General features: G+C 39.8%; 1 protein-coding gene across 3 annotated transcripts; it reads right to left on the reverse strand.

Annotated features, from left to right (window-relative positions):
* Positions 1–56: 56 nt before the first annotated feature.
* Positions 57–26,136, reverse strand: tmod1 (tropomodulin 1). 3 transcript variants are annotated; one of them, XM_087811057.1, is made up of 13 exons: positions 26,073–26,136; positions 25,504–25,622; positions 20,577–20,616; positions 20,376–20,512; positions 14,544–14,700; positions 13,772–13,888; positions 11,101–11,190; positions 7,460–7,590; positions 7,274–7,381; positions 7,060–7,203; positions 5,962–6,106; positions 4,259–4,358; positions 57–2,791 (listed from the first exon to the last, which is right to left on the reverse strand). In XM_087811057.1, exons 4-13 carry the CDS (start codon positions 20,496–20,498, stop codon positions 2,773–2,775), a joined length of 1,134 nt encoding a protein of 377 aa, XP_087667183.1. In that variant the 5' UTR covers positions 20,499–20,512; positions 20,577–20,616; positions 25,504–25,622; positions 26,073–26,136; the 3' UTR covers positions 57–2,772. The 3 variants fall into 3 exon arrangements, with proteins under 3 accessions (XP_087667183.1, XP_087667175.1, XP_087667192.1); XM_087811049.1 differs by lacking the exon at positions 26,073–26,136 and having other exon boundaries at positions 25,504–25,707; XM_087811066.1 differs by lacking the exons at positions 4,259–4,358; positions 26,073–26,136 and having other exon boundaries at positions 25,504–25,708.
* Positions 26,137–26,142: the final 6 nt, after the last annotated feature.

The raw sequence follows: 26,142 nt of genomic DNA on the forward strand, positions 1-26,142 counted from the left end.
TTCATCCACGGAGTGTCACTGTTTCCCACTCATCTAGAAGACGAACGTAAAACACAATATTTCCATAGTTTATTTATTTCATAGACCAAAAACAAACAAACAAACAAACCCAAATGTGAATGTTCTATCAAGGCACAACGTAACACACAACAACACAACACAGTACAACGAAAACAGAACCGGACAACAAACCCTTCGACTGACAGCTTGTTGGTCATATTCAGCACATGGTGTTTATCGTCCTTGACGGACAAACACTAGACAAAGAAGCAGTTTGATGAAGAGCTGAAGAGAAAAAAATCAAGTGAGAAAAGTCAATGATAATTTAATATTATTCGCTTTGTTTTCATTTATATGGATGAATAAGGACGAACTGCCTAAATCAAGTCTGGTTCTGTTTGAGGTTTCTGACCCGAATGTTTCTCGATGGATAAATAAACAAGAACCAGAGCCAGTTGTTCATTAAAGTTTTGATCTGGATCAAAGTTATCTGGACTTGATAATCCCATGTTTGTTATTCAGGATCAGGTGATGGGTTCTACATTTATGCCAGTTTTAAAAGCAAAGTCGGAATATAAGTGTTGTAAGATGACAAGATAAAGATTTCCCAGAGCTCTGAATGTAACAACATGGCTGCCAGCAACGTGAAGAACGACAGGTAGTGATGTCACTTCAAGTTATTTTGAGACAAAAGAAAAAAAATGTCCTATTAATATATTTTTTTAGCACCAATCATCTGAGCCACGACAAATATCAATCAACAAATTTGGAGATATTTAGAAGTCTTTGCTAAAAAGGCTTGATTGGCAGTCGACGTCCGATTTATTTACGCCATCACCGCAACGGTGACGAGTGCAAAATGATAATAGAAGTATAAACACAAAATCAGACGAATTATTGACCAATATTAAAGTTTTTGCTACAGTTCATTATTGGATTCTTGACCCGCTGTTGGGATCAGGAACATTCTATTTTTGAGGAATCAGATTTTTGTCCAAATCCAACTGAAAGATCTTGACTAGGGCTGCACGATATATAAAAAAATATGGATATTGCGATATTGTCACGTGTGATATACATATCGAAAACATGTGATCATTTATAATTATTTATTGTATAAATCAAACATTTCTTAAATGCAAACTTCGACCAATCAGTGTCACGTTCTGTAAAGTTGTCAATTTGTACTTCTATGTCTTGTTGTTGTTTACGTCTCCGTCTGTCTTGCTAGGTTCGGTTGCTATGGCGACGCGTCTTGGCTCAGTACATCCACTGAAGTAATACTAACTTATGATGTAGTCAAACACCAGTGATCCAGTGAAGTAATACTAACTTATGATGTAGTCAAACACTAGTGATCCAGTGAAGTAATACTAACTTATGATCTAGTCAAACACTAGTGATCCAGTGAAGTAATACTAACTTATGATCTAGTCAAACACTAGTGATCCAGTGAAGTAATACTAACTTATGATCTAGTCAAACACTAGTGATCCAGTGAAGTAATACTAACTTATGATCTAGTCAAACACTAGTGATCCAGTCACTCGTCTCTTTCAACCTCCTTTGTTAAAGCAACATATTGTAAGAACTTTTCATCTCGTCTCAGTTGTTTTCTTAAAAGATCGTGAACTTCCAAACAAACCTGTCCGTCTTCACCGTATGCTAACGAGCTAAGTTGTTAGCGTCATTTATAAAGTGTTATGTGTGCGTGTACAAGGAAGTGGATTTATTATTGATTTGGGGATATTGCGACGCGCCGGCGGCTCCTCTCTGATGTCGCTCAGTTTGGCGGGAAAACTGATGCAAGTCCCGCAGCACCGAAGTGCGTGCAGTACTACAGTACAGTACTAAAAATGTAGGTGAAATAAAAAATATCGCATTAATATCGATATCACCGATATTCAAGACACCAATATCAAATATCGCACATATTTCCAATACAGAGCAGCTCTAGTTCCGACCAACAAAAACTAAAAGTTTGATCCAGATTAAAACTAGGATTAGATTTTACGATTCAATCCTTCTTTACCTTTTGAAAAAAAACATTTTTCGATCAGATTATCTTTGAACTCTGACCCTTTAAAACAACGTCTGTATTAACCTGGCACCATGTTGCATTTCAACCTGGACATGCCTTGTGCTGTCAATCAAAAGTACTCTCGCGGTGACATCTGGGATCCACTGACGATGTTTCTCCAGCAACAGTGTCTCGTGTTTTTCGCCGAGCGTTCCGTGCAAATGAGGCGCGTCCGATCTTTTGAAACATCTCGATCAAACTCACGACCGACTGTAAATGTGCAAGAATGATTGACAGTGAATTTAAAAAAACGACTAAAACGACACTCGAACAGCTACTTGTTCTCAGCCGGCAACAGTGACCTGTAGACATCCTGGATAATGCAACAGTGTAATTAGTGCGCACACGTTCATTTACAGCAGTATTTCTACACAGCTTTTACAATATTACATTATCCAGTAATCAAAAGTGAAGATACATTCCACATGTTCGACCCTGCGTCATCTCGTTGGATGTTTGTTTTATGATTCATTCAAAGAAACTAACAAAAAAAAGCTTTCACCTGGTTTAACCTCCCGGTCAGAGGTCAGGAGCTGATCCAGGTCATCTATTTCTTAAATAATTAGTCCAAACTCAGAGCGCGGTCTTGATGGACCACGACTGGAGGAGAAGCTGAAAGAGGATCTTCTTGAACAACGGATGAGGTGGGGTTCTACACGTTCGTCCGACACTTGGGGAAGATGGGTCCTCCCTCAAGCCTTCTCTTTCTTACTGCGAGGAAGAAGACACCAGTCAAAACAAGTTCAATCACATTCAGTCGTGGATCATGATGGGCTGAAAGAGCAAAAGTTAGCCTTTAAAGCTTGCTTTGGTGGGAAAGCAAGAGAACTGGAAACTGAAGGAAGCAACAAAAAAAAGCAAGATCAAAGTGTTCGTCTTACAGCCAGCAGGGGCTCGGAGGGAGAGAACAAAAATTGCAAAAGATGCCATTTAAGAGGCTGTAGATGAAGTCCGTCCAGGTCCTGAGGACGCAGCGGAAAGTGCAGTCAAGCAGTAGAACTTCCTGCTGAATATGTGAACAGGAACCTACGAGCTTTTGTTCTTATAATGTTGATAACCTGTGTCATTACAACACAGACATTACACCTCTAGTGAGTCTGTTCTAGAGAAATGTGTTTGGATCTCATTACAGACGGTAATGAAACTCACGTTATCCTTGTCAAATATAACATTTAGTCTCTTATATTACAACTTTATCGACACTACACAAGTTAGAACATCGACCAATAGGACGCTTTCTTACCTATAAGTGCCCATTGTAAGATTTTAAAGACTTGATTGTAAGTAAGTAAGTAAGTAAGTAAGTAATATTTATTTATATAGCGCTTTGATACAATACGTATCACGATACAGGGTCGAAACGGCTTTCATTTGATTCAGAACTAAAATATGTCCTAACTGTCCACTGTATCCTCTCGTCCTCAGTCACACGAGATTTCAGGGTTCCTTTAGCTGATGAGAACGTGACGACTGGAGTTAAATTGTAACAAAAAAATGAACAAAGCAGTGAATATTTTCATGTTAATTCTAAATAAAAAAAAAATAATTTAATTAAAAAAATATATAAAAAAAGTTATTGGAATATAAACCATAAGGAACTTTGGGTAAAATAAAACATGATCTGAAATCCAAAAATTCCAAATATTGATACAGTATCGTATATATTTTGATATATGGCGATAAATATATTTTCTAACACCTCCTAGTACAAAGAAATACTGAATCACGAGGTTATGAAGTTACATAAACATACATTAAACATGTGAAGAACGATCAAAGTATCACAGATTAATGATTGACAGCTGCAATGTTTTTACCTGATCATTTAAGCAGCAGCTTTAACCGAGAAATAGTATCATAACCCAGGTTTTAAGAAATATAAAACATGTTATGATTTTTCAATTTCATGAGAAATAAATGTTCAATATCATACTAAATAAATTGAGTTTCGTGTCTTTGGTCTAATTGTCCGTCAGCTTTAGAAACTATTCTTACATAAATACTCCACGAAAGAGTAAAATCCTCGGAGACGTCGGTTAAAATAAGAGCAAACGAAGAACGGAAGCAGAGACGTGAGCTGCAGAAGAAAAGGCTGTCGTGGCGACAAAGAAGGTCTGCTCAGTCTGTAGAAAAGGGATTTTGAAAAAGGCAAGGCTTGAGCGAGCAATTTAAGATTACTTGGTCTTGGATTTGAACTTTTTCCCGAAGGCTCTCTCCAGCTCGGGGACGGACAGAGTTAGTGTGAAGGAGCCGTCGGACTCTGACCTGACGACTCGAGCTTTGGAATGAAAGAGTTTTGGGGATTAGAAGCACTTCAGTCGTCTCTCTTGCAAGACAAATACTCAAACGTTTCATGAAGGAAAAATATGACGTCAACTTCATCGCAACAGAACTAATGACTGCACACACTTTACTTATGGTGCCGACCAAACAGTGAACTCCCATGAAGCCTTTCTCAAACTGATTGATACAATACTGTATTTGAATTATACTTCTATGTTGCTATGGTCCAGCTCAGCTTTACTTACAGGGATGACACCTCATATGCAATGTTGCAGGTTCAAATAAATGTTGTCAAATTAAGCAAGCGAAAAATTAAATACTCTCTATCGTATTTTCCGCACTATAAGGCGCACTTAAAAGCCTTTAAATTTCTCAAAAAACGACAGTGCGCCTTATATATGAACATTACCTAGTGAGTGACATGTTTACAAACACTTTCATGACTCTGCTGACTGAGCCGACACGCCGTGGGGGGATTACGTCATTGTGTCGTCACGGGGTGGGATTAACGAAGCACGTCACATCATGGCGGATGTGTATGGAGTGAGATTACTGCCACCGTTTTTAGCGTGTGTCACACTCAAAACATTTTTTTTGCGCAAAATCACTCTGCTGCGTGCTCAGCCAGTCATACACGTGCATTCAACATGTCATACACATGCGCTTTGGTTGTCATTCACATGCGCTCTAGCCGTCATACACGCGCTCAACTTCACTGCTGCTCAACATTTGTCTGCTCACAACACAGTCTCACGCGATGCTGTTGAAGCCTTTTAAACATCATTTGAACATCGTTACGATGGGAGCGAACGGAGTTGTCAGAACACTTAAGTTAAGTAAATAAAGTTTGACTTTATCTGACTGTTTTGTTGACATTCCCTTTAGCACAGCTTTATCTAGTGGATGATAACACAACCGCAGTCAAACGTTTGACTGTATCTTTTATTCTATGCGCCTTATAATCCGGTGCAAACTATTTATGAAAACTGTTCTAAAATAGACCATTCATTGAAGGTGCGCCTTATAATCCGGTGCGCCTAATAGTGCGGAAAATACGGTACTTTGCAAATTTGGTTTAATAACCCTCGCAGTAAACGTGGGACCAGCGTATTAGACTTTTGAGAGAACGGCCATCTGAAGTAAAGTCGGAATGATTGGACTAAAAGTCAATTACATCAGATCCTTCTTGTTTGAAAGGAGCACATTCTGCTAATCTGTTGCCTTCTATGAAGCAGGAATCAACCTCGCACACGTTGAGACTTTCCCCCTAAAAGCTCATATCATGAAACCAGAAGATCATTCCAACAGAACTCGCTCATACGAATACTTTTTTTTAGAGCCTGATGTCATCTTTTGGGAAAGTACTGTCCAGAACAAGCGGAGACCTTCTGGCCACTCCGTCGAGTAACAAGTCGCTGATGTCACGACTCATCTACTCAAACTAAATTAAAACTGCAAGAAGATAAAGTGTGATAAACTCTTGGCTGGGATCGAAGCGCCGTCACCGCCAAACATGGCACGACTTCAGCTTGTGTTTGCTCGTCGCGTCCTTATCAACCGTCTTTCCCGATGAGGTGCGTGACACGCGATCAACCCACCGAGGTCGTTGTTGTTCATCATGGCGTTGGAGCCTCGCAGGCGAGGACCCTGCTGGGTGAAGTGGTAGCCGAACTTCAGCAGCGTCGTGTTCTTCTCCAGCATGCTGGCGATCTCCATCTCCACCTTGTTGCCCAGAGGCTGGCTCTGCACTCGCACAGGAAGTGAAGGGACGGGAAAAATAGAGATTTTCATGAATTTAATTTGGGTTTTTTGGTTCAATATATAACCATTACTTACTTACTTTACATTTTACTTTTTTTTAACATTATTGTTATTTCCAATATCTTAATCATTTCTGAATTTATGAATGGAATCATTATTTAAGAAAACAATTATTTTTTAAATGAATAATACTTTTTTCGGGAAAATTCTAATTGCAAAAAAATAAAAAAATAATGTTCTGACTCAATATTTTGAATTTTTAATATTTAAATTCAATATAAAAATGGCTATAATAGCGTCACCATGATTGGCTGAAAGTTGGAGCAGGTAGCTCGGTGCTCTGTTGCTAATGTCTGGCAACAATATTATACCTTTTATATAGAATTTAAAACACTAAGAAGTAAAAAATATTAAATTTCGATTTTTTTAAATTATTGTTATTACAATACCAAACTTTAAAAATGTTATCATTTTTTCAAATACACCAATTAAAAAGAAAATAATAATAATCAAACTTTTAACATAAAATGAATCTGATAAAATGATTTGAAAATTAACTAAATGCCTAAAATAACAATATTTAAACAAATAAATCAAACCTTTTAAAATGTGAAATGTTGAAGCCAACCATTCAATATTCTGATGACCATTATATACGTTCTGTATAAATGATTAAGGGATACCACAAACACATTTGTTCAAGGGTCAAGGTGACCCAGAGACAACACAACAGTTAAAGCAACAGTATGCAAAATTTAAAATATTGTTTCTGGCTCCCCCCGCTGTCAGAAAAGTGTAACTTCCATGTCGTGGGAGCTATTTTTGTGTAGACTCCAGATTAAAAGATTGATCATTTGTGTTATTTTCTCTTTGAATGTTGTGTTTTCTTGGACTTAAATGACGACACAAAAAAGTGTGTGTGTATGAGATCATACCTGGTTGTCTATCTTGAGCTCCAGTAGTGTGGTGTTCTTCTGCAGCGACTCGATGAGGGACAGGATTCCAGTCCCTGTGATGAAGTTGGACTCCACGTTCAAGCTCTTCAGGGTCGTGTTGACCTTCAGCATCTGAGCCAGAGCCTGAAACGGATCGATAAAGACAAATATACAAATAAGAGGATTAATGAATGTTTTTTGTTCTTCAACTCACAAAGGCCACAGGGTCGTTGCTGCGGGTTCCTACGATGCTAAACCTCTCGACCACAGTGTTTTCTATCAGTGCCTCTGCGTACGCCTTCAGGGTCGGTACAGGGATGTTCTGTGGAGAAGAAAATCAACTCTGATCACGTCTTTCTGAAACGACCAGCACTTTATAAACGATTCACTGAACACTCACCTTGATGTTGTTGAGATTCACTTCCACTAAATCCGGGTCATTCCTTTTTACTCGCATCAGAGTGTCTTCGACGTCCGTGGCATTGGGCTCCTCGTCGGGCACGGGTTTGTACTGAGTGCACTGGATCACACCTGAGGCCCAGACAGGCTTTAATAACTTATGTATTTTTAAATACATATTATTGACCCACAGACCAGCATAATAATGTCAGAATCATTCTTTTCATCACTGTATCCTCTCATCCTCAGTCATCACTGTATCCTCTGGTCCTCAGTCATCACTGTATCCTTCCGTCCTCTGTCATCCCTGTATCCTCTCATCCTCAGTCATCACTGTATCCTCTCATCTTCAGTCATCACTGTATCCTCTTGTCCTCAGTCATCACTGTATCCTCTCATCCTCAGTCATCCCTGTATCCTTAGTCCTCATTCATCACTGTATCCTCTCGTCCTCAGTCATCACTATATCTTCTCGTCCTCATTCATCACTGTATCCTCTCGTCCTCAGTCATCACTATATCTTCTCGTCCTCAGTCATCACTGTATCCTCTCATCCTCAGTCATCACTGTATCCTCCGGTCCTCAGTCATCACTGTATCCTTCCGTCCTCAGTCATCCCTGTATCCTCTCATCCTCAGTCATCCCTGTATCCTTTGTCCTCAGTCATCACTGTATCCTCTCATCCTCAGTCATCCCTGTATCCTTAGTCCTCATTCATCACTGTATCCTCTCGTCCTCAGTCATCACTATATCTTCTCGTCCTCATTCATCACTGTATCCTCTCGTCCTCAGTCATCACTATATCTTCTCGTCCTCAGTCATCACTGTATCCTCTCATCCTCAGTCATCACTGTATCCTCCGGTCCTCAGTCATCACTGTATCCTTCCGTCCTCAGTCATCCCTGTATCCTCTCATCCTCAGTCATCACTGTATCCTCTCATCCTCAGTCATCCCTGTATCCTTTGTCCTCATTCATCACTGTATCGTCTCGTCCTCAGTCATCACTGTATCCTCTTATCCTCAGTCATCACTGTATCCTCTCGTCCTCAGTCATTGCCAGGATCTCATTAGATCTCATTCTTCGTTTAAAGGACGTAATCACTGCCGCTATCTAGCTGACAGTGGTTTAATTGCGACACAAACATGAACAAAGGAGTATTTTTATAGTAAATTTTAAATAAAAAATGAAATATTTTACTTTATAAACACTTTATTAAAAGATAAACCCATTAAAGAAATGATTCTAAAGCCAAAATAAAATAATAATAAATAAAGTGCAGTTAAATATTGATCCGTCATCAAGTGAATAAAACCTCAAGATATTGTATCAATAACTGACACTGACAGTGTTAAAAGAGCACGACTCTGAGCTGCAGCTTCTTGGCTCTTAAGTTTATAAGCAACTATCTTTATGAGAGAGTCATATTTGGAAGTCAGTTGTTCGGCTCGGTCTCTATTTGGAGATCAAGGTAAACGTATAGGTTGAGTCGTGGTTTCAAAAATAAACCTACATTAGTTTATGTGTGTTTGGAGAAATATCTCGGCAGATACGTCTGTTTACAGTGAGAGGCTCGATGTTATTTCTGAAGACGGTCGTGAAGATCTACACAACTGTTGTGTTTGCTCAAGAGCACGAAGACGGTCATGAAGATCTACACAACTGTTGTGTTTGCTCAAGAGCACGAAGACGGTCATGAAGATCTACACAACTGTTGTGTTTGCTCAAGAGCACGAAGACGGTCATGAAGATCTACACAACTGTTGTGTTTGCTCAAGAGCACGAAGACGGTCATGAAGATCTACACAACTGTTGTGTTTGCTCAAGAGCACGAAGACAGTCATGAAGATCTACACAACTGTTGTGTTTGCTCAAGAGCACGAAGACGGTCATGAAGATCTACACAACTGTTGTGTTTGCTCAAGAGCACGAAGACGAAGACGGTCTTGAAGATCTACACAACTATTGTGTTTGCTCAAGAGCACGAAGACGGTCTTGAAGATCTACACAACTATTGTGTTTGCTCAAGAGCACGAAGACGAAGACGGTCTTGAAGATCTACACAACTATTGTGTTTGCTCAAGAGCACGAAGACGGTCTTGAAGATCTACACAACTATTGTGTTTGCTCAAGAGCACGAAGACGGTCTTGAAGATCTACACAACTATTGTGTTTGCTCAAGAGCACGAAGGGGGGAGAAAAAAAAAAGCTACAACTGTGATAACAAACGTTTGTCATCACTGAAATCATTTTCTGATATGAGGTTTTCAAAGTATCCTCTCATCCTCAGTCATCACTGTATCCTCTCGTCCTCAGTCATCACTGTATCCTCTCGTCCTCAGTCATCACTGTATCCTCTTGTCCTCAGTCATCACTGTATCCTCTGGCCCTCAGTCATCACTATATCCTCTCATCCTCAGTCATCACTGTATCCTCTCGTCCTCAGTCATCACTGTATCCTCTCGCCCTCAGTCATCACTATATCCTCTCATCCTCAGTCATCACTGTATCCTCTCGCCCTCAGTCATCACTATATCCTCTCATCCTCAGTCATCACTGTATCCTCTCGTCCTCTGTCATCACTGTATCCTCTGGTCCTCAGTCATCACTATATCCTCTCATCCTCAGTCATCACTGTATCTTCTCGTCCTCAGTAATCACTGTATCCTCTCGCCCTCAGTCATCACTATATCCTCTCATCCTCAGTCATCACTGTATCTTCTCGTCCTCAGTCATCACTATATCCTCTCTACCTCATTCATCACCGTATCCTCTCGCCCTCAGTCATCACTGTATCCTCTCATCCTCAGTCATCCCTGTATCCTCTCGTCCTCAGTCATCACTGTATCCTCTCATCCTCAGTCATCACTGTATCCTCTCGTCCTTAGTCATCACTGTAGCCTCTCATCCTCAGTCATCACTGTATCCTCTCATCCTCAGTCATCACTGTATCCTCTCGTCCTCAGTCATCACTGTATCCTCTCATCCTCAGTCATCACTGTATCCTCTCATCCTCAGTCATCACTGTATCCTCTCGCCCTCAGTCATCACTGTATCCTCTCGTCCTCAGTCATCACTGTATCCTCTCATCCTCAGTCATCACTGTATCTTCTCGTCCTCATTCATCACCGTATCCTCTCGCCCTCAGTCATCACTATATCCTCTCATCCTCAGTCATCCCTGTATCCTCTCGTCCTCAGTCATCACTGTATCCTCTCATCCTCAGTCATCACTGTATCCTCTCGTCCTCAGTCATCACTGTAGCCTCTCATCCTCAGTCATCACTGTATCCTCTCATCCTCAGTCATCACTGTATCCTCTCGCCCTCAGTCATCACTGTATCCTCTCGTCCTCAGTCATCACTGTATCCTCTCGTCCTCAGTCATCACTATATCCTCTCATCCTCAGTCATCACTGTATCCTCTCGTCCTCAGTCATCACTGTATCCTCTCGTCCTCAGTCATCACTGTATCCTCTCGCCCTCAGTCATCACTATATCCTCTCATCCTCAGTAATCACTGTATCAAACGTTCGTCATCGCTGAAATAATTTTCTGATGTGATGTTTTTGAAGAGCCGAGGCCGATCTTTCGTGTGCGTTTGTCGTCGAGACGCATGTGTGTTTGTGTGTGTTTTTGTCGTACTATTGAGGCCTTGCTTGTTGACGATGTTGCTGCTGGCCAGAGCTTCGTAGTACTGCTGGTTACTCATCAACGTGTGCATTCCCAGGATGGCTGAAAAAGAAAGACACAACGTAAGAGTGAACTCACGTGATAACAACCGTCTCGCCGCAGGAGGACACGACGACAGCGAGTCGAAACCATCCCGCGGCGTCACTAAAGTATTCTTTAAGAGACGAGCGTTGGTCGCTAACGCCCGCGGTCTGACCTCTTTTGGGCGACTGAGCAACAACGAGCGCGACGTCATGGACCCGAAAGGAAGGAAAAAGGGATTCGACTTCGGTGACTCCGAAGGTATAAAAGTGATTTAAGGAGACGCCGCTCTTGGAATCATGCGTCCAGGACACAAGGACGGATCGTCTTCACAGGATAAACAGAGAGAGAACAACAAGCTCTGATGACACGATGATACCTTCGAGGGCTTAAGACTCGCTTGTACACAAAGTTATTTTTGATACTATCAAGTCTCTTGTAATGAAGGTTAAAAATAACAACGCTATTCCATATAAAAATGCTCCGGATGTTTATTTAACTTGCAATAAATATTATTTTATGATTTTAATCAAATTATTGTTTTATACTTTTGGTTGACTTGGCATGAGTAAATTATTATTATTACATGTTTGAATTAAGTTGAAATTAAGCAATATATTTAAAATAATCTTGTACAATTCACTCTCATGAAAATTGTTTGATTTCAGTTGAAAATTGTTTGATTATAGTTGAAAATTGTTTGATTATAGTTGAAAATTGTTTGATTACAGTTGAAAATTGTTTGATTTAAGTTGAAAATTGTTTGATTATAGTTGAAAATTGTTTGATTATAGTTGAAAATTGTTTGATTACAGTTGAAAATTGTTTGATTATAGTTGAAAATTGTTTGATTATAGTTAGTCTTTTTTTTAAATATGCATATTACCAGAAATATACTTTTCAGAACTCATTGTTTATTCTGTGGTAATAAAAAACAGCACAAACAACCAGTTCTCTGAATAAAAGTACACGTTGATACCATCATTCAGTCCTCGATCATTTCATGCTTGTAATCATCATCGATCTGCACAATTATAGTAAAACGTGCTGTAATGGTTTAGAACGAAGGACGAGGTTGACCTGGTTTCTCAAGTTTTTACCCTTTTTTTTTAAAACCAGGTTTATTTCATTGATTGTTTTGGTTCTGATAATTGAAGCTAGGGCTGCACGATATTGTTAATAAGTAAAAATATCTAATATATAAAAGTGAGCGACATCAGAGAGGAGCCGCCGGCGTGTCGTGATATTACCAAATCAATAATAAATCCACCTCCTTGTACACGTACACATAACACGAGATGAAAAGTTCTTACAATATGTTGCTTTAACAAAGGAGGTTGAAAGAGACGAGTGACTGGATCACTAGTGTTTGACTAGATCATAAGTTAGTATTACTTCACTGGATCACTAGTGTTTAACTAGATCATAAGTTAGTATTACTTCACTGGATCACTAGTGTTTGACTAGATCATAAGTTAGTATTACTTAACTGGATCACTAGTGTTTGACTAGATCATAAGTTAGTATTACTTCACTGGATCACTAGTGTTTGACTAGATCATAAGTTAGTATTACTTCACTGGATCACTACTGTTTGACTAGATCATAAGTTAGTATTACTTCACTGGATAACTATTGTTTGACTAGATCATAAGTTAGTATTACTTCACTGGATCACTAGTGTTTGACTAGATCATAAGTTAGTATTACTTCACTGGATCACTAGTGTTTGACTAGATCATAAGTTAGTATTACTTCACTGGATCACTAGTGTTTGACTAGATCATAAGTTAGTATTACTTCACTGGATCACTAGTGTTTGACTAGATCATAAGTTAGTATTACTTCACTGGATCACTAGTGTTTGACTAGATCATAAGTTAGTATTACTTCACTGGATCACTAGTGTTTGACTAGATCATAAGTTAGTATTACTTTACCGGATCACTAGTGTTTGACTAGATCATAAGTTAGTATTACTTCCATGGATCACTAGTGTTTGACTAGATCATAAGTTAGTATTACTTCACTGGATATACTGAGCCAAGACGCGTAGCCATAGCAACCGAGCCTATCAAGCTGCGCCGCACAGTTCACAGACGGACGGAGACGTAAACAACAACGAGACATAGAAGTACAAATTGATAACTTTACAGAACGTGACACTGATCGGTCGAAGTTAGCATTTAAGAAATGTTTGATTTATACAATAGAACATTATAAATGATCACATGTCTTCGATGCATATTGTACGTGACAATATCGCAATATCGATATTTTTCAATATATATCGTGCAGCCCTGGTTCGAGCTAAAGTTCTGGACAACAACAAGCGTGTTCGTGCACAAACACAACATGCTGCCTGCAAAGATAACCTTCAGGATGAGCGGCTAAGAGAAAGTGATCCGGCAGAAAGGACGGAGGAGAAGACGGTGAGATGAAGGGGAACTGAGGGAAATGAAAAAGAGGAGGATGAAGGACGATCATTACCAGTTAAAAGAAGTGAAATTGATGATGTTAAAGTGAGATAAAAACACATCGAATCATGTGATTAGTTGGAATAAACGAATAGAAAGAGTAGAAGTGAAGTCTCTTGTTTTACCAGCGATGTCACACAGTTCTGCATCAGTGGCGCTGGAAAGAGCTTCTTCCAGCTCCGGCTCCAGAGTCACGTTCTCCATGATGGGATCCACTCGGGTCTTTGGAACAAAAGCTTTACCTGCAACGTGAGAAAGTACGAGCGTGAAGTTCTTTCACCTCAAACCTTCAACATCATGACAAACAAATATTGTCTCGATTGAATGACATTGTTGAGTCATTCAGGAATTAAACTGATATTTAATCATCCATCCATCTATCATTCCATCTATCTATCTATCTATCCATCCATTCATCAATCCATCCAACTATCTATCCAAGACCTTAAACAATTTAAGGAGCTTTGAAAAAACTGTGAGTTAATAGACCTCTTAATATATACTATTATTATTATTATATTATTATTATTTTATTATTATTATTATATCAGTCTCGTCTCATGGACTAGAAGTGGGACACGCCCTCCAGAGCAGTCTCGTCACTCACTGCCAGTCAGCTGCTCACACAGCAGCCAAAAATACCAGGAGTGACAGCAGTGTCTCCTCTACAGTTTCATAGAGACACGTCTGGAATCTTTCTATGTCTACGGGACTCATAGGCCAGGATCACGGTTTCACTTCAGGAGTTTATAGATTTAATGGTTTTCTGCTGCATTAAGAGTTATAGTTAGACCTGCTAGTCCCTGAGTCTATTAGTGTTGCATCATGGGAAGGAGCACACGTGCACTCAGTTCAAGTGTTAAAGAGAGAAGTTCAAAAGTTAAACACGACGTTCACCTCGTTTCTCTCCGGTGAACGGCACCAGGTCTTCTCTGTCGGGATGTTCCTTGGCTTGTTTCTCCAGGTGTGCGACCAGGTTGTCTCTCTGAAACATTCCAGTTGGTGCTTTCTTGGTCTGGTCCTTCTGCCGCATGCCAGCAGGAAGTAGTGCGTTCTATGGATGGAACAACATGCAACTTTAGTCAATGATATTATAATAAATGAAGGATTTTAGAAGGAAAAATATTCTTGAGAGAAAATCGAGTTTTTGCTTTGCAAAACGTTGATACAGTGATCAATGAGGACGAGAGGATACAGAGATGACTGAGGACGAGAGGATACAGTGATGACTGAGGACGAGATGATAAAGTGATGAATGAGGACGAGAGGATACAGTGATGAATGAGCACGAGAGGATACAGTGATGACGGAGGACCAGAGGATACAGTGATGACTGAGGACGAGAGGATACAGTGATGACTGAGGACGAAAGGATAAAGAGATGACTGAGGACGAGAGGATACAGTGATGACTGAGGACGAAAGGATAAAGAGATGACTGAGGACGTGAGGATACAGTGATGACTGAGGACGAAAGGATAAAGAGATGACTGAGGACGTGAGGATACAGTGATGACTGAGGACGAAAGGATAAAGAGATGACTGAGGACGAGAGGATACAGTGATGACAGAGGATGAGAGGATACAGTGATGACTGAGGATGAGAGGATAAAGTGATGACTGAGGACGAGAGGATACAGTGATGACTGAGGATGAGAGGATACAGCGATGAATGAGGACGAGAGGATACAGTGATGACTGAGGACGAGAGGATACAGTGATGAATGAGGACGAGAGGATACAGTGATGACTGAGGAAGAGAGGATACAGTGATGACTGAGGATGAGAGGATAAAGTGATGACTGAGGACGAGAGGATACAGTGATGACTGAGGATGAGAGGATACAGCGATGAATGAGGACGAGAGGATACAGTGATGACTGAGGAAGAGAGGATACAGTGACGACTGAGGACGAGAGGATACAGTGACGACTGAGGACGAGAGGATACAGTGACGACTGAGGACGAGAGGATACAGTGACGACTGAGGACGAGAGGATACAGTGACGACTGAGGACGAGAGGATACAGTGACGACTGAGGACGAGAGGATACAGTGATGACAGAGGAAGAGAGGATACAGTGATGCCAGAGGAAGAGAGGATACAGTGACGACTGAGGACGAGAGGATACAGTGACGACTGAGGACGAGAGGATACAGTGACGACTGAGGATAAGAGGCTACAGTGATGACTGAGGAAGTGAGGATACAGTGATGACTGAGAACGAGAGGATACAGTGATGACTGAGGACGAAAGGATAAAGAGATGACTGAGGACGAGAGGATACAGTGATGACAGAGGATGAGAGGATACAGTGATGACTGAGGAAGTGAGGATACAGTGATGACTGAGGATGTGAGGATACAGTGATAACTGAGGACGAAAGGATAAAGAGATGACTGAGGACGAGAGGATACAGTGATGACAGAGGATGAGAGGATAGAGTGATGACAGAGGAAGAGAGGATACAGTGATGCCAGAGGAAGAGAGGATACAGTGACGACTGAGGACGAGAGTATACAGTGACGACTGAGGACGAGAGGATACAGTGACGACTGAGGACGAGAGGATACAGTGACGACTGAGGATGTGAGTATACAGTGATGACTGAGGACGAGAGGATACAGTGATGACTGAGGACGAGAGGATACAGTGATGACCGAGGACGAGAGGATACAGTGACGACTGAGGACGAGAGGATACAGTGACGACTGAGGACGTGAGGATACAGTGACGACTGAGGACGAGAGGATACAGTGACGACTGAGGACGTGAGGATACAGTGACGACTGAGGACGAGAGGATACAGTGACGACTGAGGACGAAAGGATACAGTGACGACTGAGGACAAGAGGATACAGTGACGACTGAGGACGAGAGGATACAGTGACGACTGAGGACGTGAGGATACAGTGACGACTGAGGACGTGAGGATACAGTGACGACTGAGGACGAGAGGATACAGTGATGACTGAGGACGAGAGGATACAGTGACGACTGAGGACGAGAGGATACAGTGACGACCGAGGACGTGAGGATACAGTGACGACTGCGGACGAGAGGATACAGTGACGACTGAGGATGTGAGTATACAGTGACGACTGAGGACGAGAGGATACAGTGATGACTGAGGACAAGAGGATACAGTGACGACTGAGGACGTGAGGATACAGTGACGACTGCGGACGAGAGGATAAAGGGGCGACTGAGGATGTGAGTATACAGTGACGACTGAGGACGAGAGGATACAGTGATGACTGAGGACAAGAGGATAAAGCTAGAATACATAAGGTAACATCAAGGCATCATAGCTTAAGCTCCGTATCCAATCCTATCTCAATTCCTGCTCTACACAGAAGCTGGAGATTTCCCAGAGCTTTTCTTCTCTGCTGTTATTTTTAAACTTAAAACCGAGCTCTCAGAAGGTTCTACTTATAGCTTCCTATCTTATCTGTCCTCTCAGCACTTGAAGGCCTCGCACCAGCTTCATCTTCTTCACACTCACATCTCCCATAAGCCTCCTAATTCACTCTCATTTCAAGCTAAATATTAAGATCAGCCATCGAGGATCATCCGTAAACTGACGCAGGGATTAGCATCAGAATCTCTCACAGAAGCCTCTCGTGGCGGAACGAGGTGAATATCACTGGCGAGCTTTTTATATCACACTTGCATCAGCGACGACGCTCACACCTCGTTCACTGAAGTCTGGTATTTTTAACTCCATTAGATGTTTTTCCTTCTGTTCCTTCTTCATCGTCTCATCTCACATCAGACACTGTTGTGTCAGGAGCTGAGTCACATGCAGCTCATCATGTGACGCACATGTTCACGTGATACTTACTTTAGATTAACACAGTGGTTTGATTACAGTGGAAAATTGTTTGATTACAGTTGAAAATTGTTTGATTATAGTTGAAAATTGTTCGATTTTAGTTGAAAATTGTTTGATTATAGTTGAAAATAGTTTGATTATAGTTGAAAATTGTTTGATTATAGTTGAAAATTGTTTGATTATAGTTGAAAATTGTTGGATTATAGTTGAAAATTGTTTGATTATAGTTGAAAAGTGTTGATTATAGTTGAAAATTGTTCGATTATAGTTGAAAATTGTTTGATTATAGTTGAAAATTGTTTGATTAAAGTTGAAAATAGTTTGATTATAGTTGAAAATAGTTTGATTATAGTTGAAAATTGTTTGATTATAGTTGAAAATTGTTGGATTATAGTTGAAAATTGTTTGATTATAGTTGAAAAGTGTTGATTATAGTTGAAAATTGTTCGATTATAGTTGAAAATTGTTTGATTATAGTTGAAAATTGTTTGATTATAGTTAAAAAATAGTTTGATTATAGTTGAAAATAGTTTGATTATAGATGAAAATTGTTTGATTATAGTTGAAAAGTGTTGATTATAGTTGAAAATTGTTTTATTATAGTTGAAAATTGTTTGATTATAGTTGAAAATTGTTTGATTATAGTTGAAAAGTGTTGATTATAGTTGAAAATTGTTTTTTTATAGTTGAAAATTGTTTGATTATAGTTAACAATTGTTTGATTATAGTTGAAAAGTGTTGATTATAGTTGAAAATTGTTTTATTATAGTTGAAAATTGTTTGTTTATAGTTGAAAATTGTTTGATTATAGTTGAAAATTGTTTGATTATAGTTGAAAATTGTTTGATTATAGTTGAAAGTTGTTTGATTACATTTAAATATAGTTTGATTAAAGCATAAAATTGGTTGATCCATGATGATCGGCGGAGAACGGATCTTCTATAACCCGATGAAAAGATCCACGAGATAAAGGTCTGTAATAATAGCAGGAAGTGATGATGTCATCTGACCGACATCCTGGAACAGACGAGGGCAGATGCTGGGAAGAGTGTTTTTTTTCAAACTAACATCTCTTGTGTAACATGTTCTAAGACACTCATCATGATCTCTTTAGACTGTTGGGGAGGAGGAGGTATATCATCAGGTCCTGGTCGACCCTCTGTTCATTGACGAGCCACAGTCACTGCTGTGAGCGACGACACTGGGCTGGCATCAGATTCAACAATAGCAGAAATAAACACCTCATTAAACGGCCACAGGGAATAAACAGTGAGATGAAGGGATGCTCTGCTGCTGCAGACGCTAATGTAAGCGACGTGACGCTCGTGTCCTGGATCATGAAATGTTGTGAACGCACTGATGAGTCAGAGTTGAAACATATTACGTTGAAACCTTCGATTTTCTTCATTGAAATGTTGTTGTTTTTAATAATTACATTATTTTTCTTTTTTATATTGAAGCAACATAATTACTTTTTTAATTCTAATGCCTGAAAATTAAATTAAATATTTGTTACGTCTAATAATATATTTTTAAATTCAATACATAAAGTAAATTCTGGTATAAGAGATGAACCAGACGATACTCAAAGAATCTCAGACTTGATATAACTTCAGTTTCTGGTTTCTATCCATCCATCCATCCATCCATCCATCCATCCATCCATCTATCCATCTATCCATCCCTCTATACATCCATCCATCCCTCTATACATCCATCCATCCATCCATCCATCTATATCTACCCATCCATCTATCCATCCATCCATCTATACATCCATCCATCTATCTATACATCCATCTATCTATCTATACATCCATCTATCCATCCATCCCTCTATACATCCATCCATCCATCCATCCCTCTATATATCTTTCCATCCATCCATCCATCTATCCATCTATCTATCCATCCATCTAGCCATCTATACATCCATCTATACATCTATCCATCCATCCATCTATCTATCCATCCATCTAGCCATCCCTCTATATATCTTTCCATCCATCCATCCATCCATCCATCTATCTATCCATCCATCTAGCCATCCCTCTATATATCTTTCCATCCATCCATCCATCCATCCATCCATCTATCTATCCATCCATCTAGCCATCTATACATCCATCCATCTAGCCATCTATACATCCATCCATCCCTCTATATATCTTTCCATCCATCCATCTATCCATCCATCTAGCCATCTATACATCCATCCATCCATCTATACATCTATCCATCCATCTAGCCATCTATACATCCATCCATCCATCTATACATCTATCCATCCATCTAGCCATCTATACATCTATCCATCCATCCATCTATCTATCCATCCATCTAGCCATCCCTCTATATATCTTTCCATCCATCCATCCATCCATCCATCCATCTATCCACCCATCTAGCCATCTATACATCCATCCATCCATCTATACATCTATCCATCTAGCCATCCCTCTATATATCTTTCCATCCATCCATCCATCCATCTATCTATCTATCCCTCCATCTAGCCATCTATACATCCATCCATTCATCTATCTATCCATCCATCCATCCATTCATCCATCCATCTATCTATCTATCCATCCATCTAGCCATCTATACATCCATCCATCCATCTATCCATCCATCTAGCCATCTATACATCCATCCATCCATCTAGCCATCTTTACATCCATCCATCCATCCATCCATCCATATCTTTTTATAAATGTATCATTAGCCGAATATATCAAAGCGTATCATGAGACAATAACATCGCGACAGCCCTGTGTATTATAATCATTATTACATCTACGATCACAAATTCAAATGCCAAAAAATATCTCATCTTATTTTAGATGAAACAACAAAATGAGATCAATAACTCGAGAGGAACAAGTACTCACATCTGGGTCCAGTTCTTCCAACTCGTCCTCCAGACGCTGCAGCTCTTCCTCCGAGAGTTTCTGCAACAACTCGTCCTCGTCGACATCTCGGTACTTTTCCATCTCCTTCCTCATCACAGACATGATGGACACCACACCTGTGTTTGAAGAGAGGTCGAGTGAAGGTCCTCGTAAGGTGTAGGACTCATGGTGAAGACTCACCTCAGCCCGTCTTCAAGAAAGATCAGCAGCTGGACAAGACCTGACGTTTGATAAGGGACGACACAAGAATGTTCTTAAGAGTTTCTTAATTGAGAAAAAAACAATATAAACGAGATGGTTTGATATAGAGAACGTGTCAGAAGTGCCTGACGGCAAAAACACATTATGTAAGTGTTAAATATGAGCTACTTTCTAATCAAACTCCTCCCAATTCATTTATCAAAAAAGTATAATTATAAATAATTAATACACACATTTTTGACAAGTATAGATGTGTAATTAGTTTTACTAAAATCATTACTCATCACTCAAGTCATGAACATTAAAGATGTGTTTGTATGTTTGAGTCACAGTAGTATCACTCCACAAGTCACTAAAGTTTTACTCCACGAGTCACGGTAGTATTACTCCATGAGTCACAGTAGTATTACTCCATGAGTCAATAAAGTTTTACTCCACGAGTCACAGTAGTATTACTCCATTAGTCACAGTAGTATTACACCATGAGTCACAGTAGTATAACTCCATGAGTCAATAAAGTATTACTTCGCCAGTTACCGTAGTATTTCTCCGCGAGTCACATTAGTATCACTCCACAAGTCACTAAAGTATTACTCTACGAGTCACAGTAGTATTTATCCGCGAGTCACAGTAGTATCACTGCACGAGTCACAGTAGTATCACTCCACAAGTCACTAAAGTATTACTCCACGAGTCACAGTAATATAACTCTATAAGTCACTAAAGTATTTCTCCTCGAGTCTCAGTAGTATCACTACACAAGTCATTAAAGTATTACTTCGCGAGTCACAGCAGTATTTATCCGCGAGTCACAGTAGTATCACTACACAAGTCACAGTAGTATTACTTTGCAAGTCACCGTAGTATTTCTCTGCAAGTCACAGGAGTATTACTTCGCGAGTCACCGTAGTATTTCTCCACGAGTCACAGTAGTATTTCTCTGCGAGTCACAGTAGTATTTCTCCTCAAGTCACAGTAGTATTTCTCCTCAAGTCACAGTAGTATTACCTTGCGAGTCAAAGTAGAATTTCCCCACTCCACGAGTCACAATAGTATTATTCCGTGAGTCACTATAGCATTACTCCTCGAGCTCCATTGTATTTCTCAGCGAGTCACTGTAGTATTACTCCTTAAGTCACAGTATTATCACTCCACAAGTCTCTATAGTATCGCTCCGCGAGTCACAGTAGTATCACTCCTCAAGTCAAGGTAGTAATACTCCGCAAGTCATAGTAGTATTTCTCTGCGAGTCACAGTAATATTATTACACGAGTCACAGTAGTATCACTCCACGAGTCACAGAAGTATCACTCCACAAGTCACTATAGTATCACTCTGCGAGTCACAGTAGTATTACTCTGCGAGTCACTGTAGTATTACTCAGAAAGTCAGTAAAACTAGGAAATCGCACTATATTAATTTAGTAATTTAGTAACATTGTTAACCCTGTACTCGGTGACTGCACTAAAACACTGACGGCTGGGATCAGTTCATTTCAAGAACACTGGCCTCTCTCAGCTGTTCCTGCACCGTCAGCTGTGAGCGAACAACTGTTCCTGGACCAGCAGAACATTTGTGGGTCAGCACTCGCTTCTATACGTCGGCCTCATTAGCGCCTCCGTCGGACGTGAAGCCGCTCAACAATATCAACTCCACGCTCCTCAAATTAGGCAGAAAAGTTGCAGAGCTTTTGATCCTGAGTGCGTCAGCCGGGTCTTCTGGCCGAGAGCCGAGGGAGGCGGGTCAAGCGTGCCATTGTTTTGTTCTGCTTTCTTTAAGCCCCGTGACAGGCCAAGTTTCCAAAGCCAAAGATGAAGATCTGGGCCGGACTCCAAGCAGATCTGCCGGGAGACTCGCTCCGATGATGTCAAACAGAACTGAGTATTTACACTGTTCCTGCATCACCTGCTGCATTAGACACGATTGAGGGAAACACAAAAGATCGATTGTGCGTCACGTGAGGTTGTCGTCACCCCTCGAGGGCACACCAGGTTCTACGCCGTCTGAGGATAGCGGCGTCGGATCATTGATCAAGTTTTGATACTCGTGTAAACAGAAGTGTCTCGAATATAATCACACCCAAACAACATTAATCAGGCTCCAAGTAAACTGACAAAATAAACTCCACTCAACTCACTTTTCCTCATGTATTTGACCTTGTATTTAGTACATTTCCATTGAGAGGTAAAACTAGTACCATCCAAATAAACTTTTAGACTTTTTATTTTAATCACATGCTGAAAATTTGTCTGTAGTATTACTCCACAAGTCACAGTAGTATCACTCCTCGAGTCATGGTAGTATTACTCCGTGAGTCACAATTACATGCTGAAAATCTGTTTAAATAATTGTTTTGCAGCTTTGGAGTATTAACTAAACTTAAATACATTATTATGTTTTATGTTTCTTAAGAGCACTTGAGTCCCAAAGAGTATTTACTTGCTAAAATGTAGATGCATTGATATATCGAAAAAACAATTTCCACAATAATGTATTGATATTAGTACTCAATCTATTATTTTTGGCTTCCAAATCATTATTTTATTATTCCCTGTTATTTTATGGTTTATATTATATTTAATATTAACATGCAAATATTCACAGTATTGGTTCACTTTTGTGTTACGCTTAAACTTTCAGCCTTAAGACGGCAGCAGTCAGTACATCCTCCACAGATAAAGGAAGAATGATGACTGAGGACGAGAGGATACAGCAGCTTTTAAAGCTGACGTTTGTACATATTTTGGTTTGAAAACAAATGAAAGTAGTTACGACTTTGTCAAGAGCCATGTGGTCTGTAAATACTACAACACCAGAGTCAAGTACTGGACAATACTACACATATATCCTTGTTACTACACTATCACAACACCAGAGTCAAGTACTCCACAATACTACATATATATCTTTGTTACTACAGTATCACAACACCAGAGTCAAGTACAGGACAATACTACACATATATACTTGTTACTACACTATCACAACACCAGAGTCAAGTACAGGACAATACTACACATATATCCTTGTTACTACACTATCACAACACCAGAGTCAAGTACTCCACAATACTACATATATATCTTTGTTACTACAGTATCACAACACCAGAGTCAAGTACAGGACAATACTACACATATATACTTGTTACTACACTATCACAACACCAGAGTCAAGTACAGGACAATACTACACATATATACTTGTTACTACACTATCACAACACCAGAGTCAAGTACTGGACAATACTACATATATATCTTTGTTACTACAGTATCACAACACCAGAGTCAAGTACTAGACAATACTACACATATATCTTTCTTACTACAGTATCCTGATATATCGTATCATTGCACATGTACTGTCATACGTATTGTTTCTCCATGTTCTTGCCAGTACACACTTCTACTTGCCAGTTTGTTTGCATAGGAACTTTCAAATTATTCCTTTTTATCATTTGTTTATTGAAACGTTGATGACACGATACAACAAGCCCCAAGTAATTGTTGATTGAAAGTCACAACTTTTGGATGAACTTAACAGAGATAGATAGATGTGTATACTTTATAAAGCTAAATAGGATAAAAACAGGTATTTTTTCACCCGTAATTTAACTATTTTCTCATACATTTTTTTTCAATATAGACAATTCCATTTGCATGTACTTGTACATTGTTTAAAATGAATACATGAAGTAAGAATTTGAGTGGCAACTTTAAATACAAAATGCTCCAAGTAAACTGCCAAAATAAACTCCACTAACTTTTCCTCATGTATTGGACCTCGTTTTTAGTATATTTCCTTTGAGAGGTAAAACTAGTACCATCCAAATAAACTTTTAGACTTTTTATTTTAATCACATGCTGAAAATCTGTCTGTAGTATTACTCCACAAGTCACAGTAGTATCACCCCTCGAGTCACAGTAGTATCACCCCTCGAGTCACGGTAGTAGTACTACACAAGTCACAGTAGTATCACCCCTCGAGTCAAGGTAGTAATACTCCACAAGTCACAGTAGTATCACCCCTCGAGTCACGGTAGTATTACTCCACAAGTCACAGTAGTATCACCCCTCGAGTCACGGTAGTAGTACTACACAAGTCACAGTAGTATCACCCCTCGAGTCAAGGTAGTAATACTCCACAAGTCACAGTAGTATCACCCCTCGAGTCACGGTAGTATTACTCCACAAGTCGCAGTAGTATCAGCCCTCGAGTCAAGGTAGTATTACTCCACAAGTCACAGTAGTATCACCCCTCGAGTCACGGTAGTATTACTCAACAAGTCACAGTAGTATCACCCCTTGAGTCACGGTAGTATTACTTCGCACGTCACCGCAGTATTACTCTGCAAGTCAACGTAGTATTACTCTGCAAGTCACCGTAGTATTTCTCTGCGTGTCACCGCAGTATTACCCTGCAAGTCAATGTAGTATTACTCCATGAGTCACAGTAGTATTTCTCTGCGAGTCACAGTAGTATTACCCTGCAAGTCAATGTAGTATTACTCCGCGAGTCACCCTAGTATTTCTCCGTGAGTCACAGTCTTTGTTCTAGACAGTAATAATAATTTAATTATCGCTTAAACATCAACTCACAAGAACATGTTGTAAAGTTTTGACTTGTTTTCTGCAAAGACATGACCTCGTGCTTGAAGTAGAAAAATAGGATAAAAAACAGGTATTTTCTCTCATGTAGGTCATACTTTTTTTCAATAAAGACAATTCCATTTGCATGTACTTGTACATTGTTTAAAATGAATACATGAAGTAAGAATTTGCAACTTTAAATACAAAAACGCTGCAGGTTCAGCGTCAGTTGTTATGTTTAAGTATATTTTAAAGCAGTTTAAAGGAGTTTAAAAGAACACAAAAGGTAGTTTGTGGAGCATCTATATACGAACCTCCTCCGGGTCTAAATATAGCCGGACGATCCCGCGGGTGACACGAATACTTTGACCAGATATGGTCTCCGAGCGCCGCCGACACTCGCTGCTCCTCTGCGGGACGAGAGACCAGAATCCTGGAGGAAGAAGTTTCTTAGACACGACCTGCCATCAGCCTCAAGTAAATCCTCGGGTCGCGGGGCTTCAGGGGAGACGAGTCTCGGGTCCTCGCTGCAGGGTCTGCGGAGGAGAACTTATCACCCATAAAGGGCAAAGTCAACTTGGAGACCCTCCCCCCCCCCCCCCCCCACAGCTGTGCTGTCACTCCAGTGACGTCACGGAGACGCTCGCTTATATTTGATAATATTATTTTATCTTTAAGCGTAAACTGACGTTAACTTCATATATATATACTTATATATATAAGTTAACGTCATATACTTATATATATATATATGTATATATATGGTGTTTACAGTTAGCTTCCGTAAAACCAACAAAAACGTTATTCGACATAAACACGTAAAAAATAAACTATTACATTAATATTATAAACTGTTAAAAAAATATATAATATAAACAAATACCTTAAATGGCGATTCATTCCGTGGAAAATCCCAAGATACGCCAACAAAACACTCGAAACCTCACGAGCAC

Source organism: Callionymus lyra, chromosome 1 (assembly GCF_982586985.1).
Source record: "Callionymus lyra chromosome 1, fCalLyr1.hap1.1, whole genome shotgun sequence".
Classification (NCBI taxonomy): domain Eukaryota; kingdom Metazoa; phylum Chordata; class Actinopteri; order Syngnathiformes; family Callionymidae; genus Callionymus; species Callionymus lyra.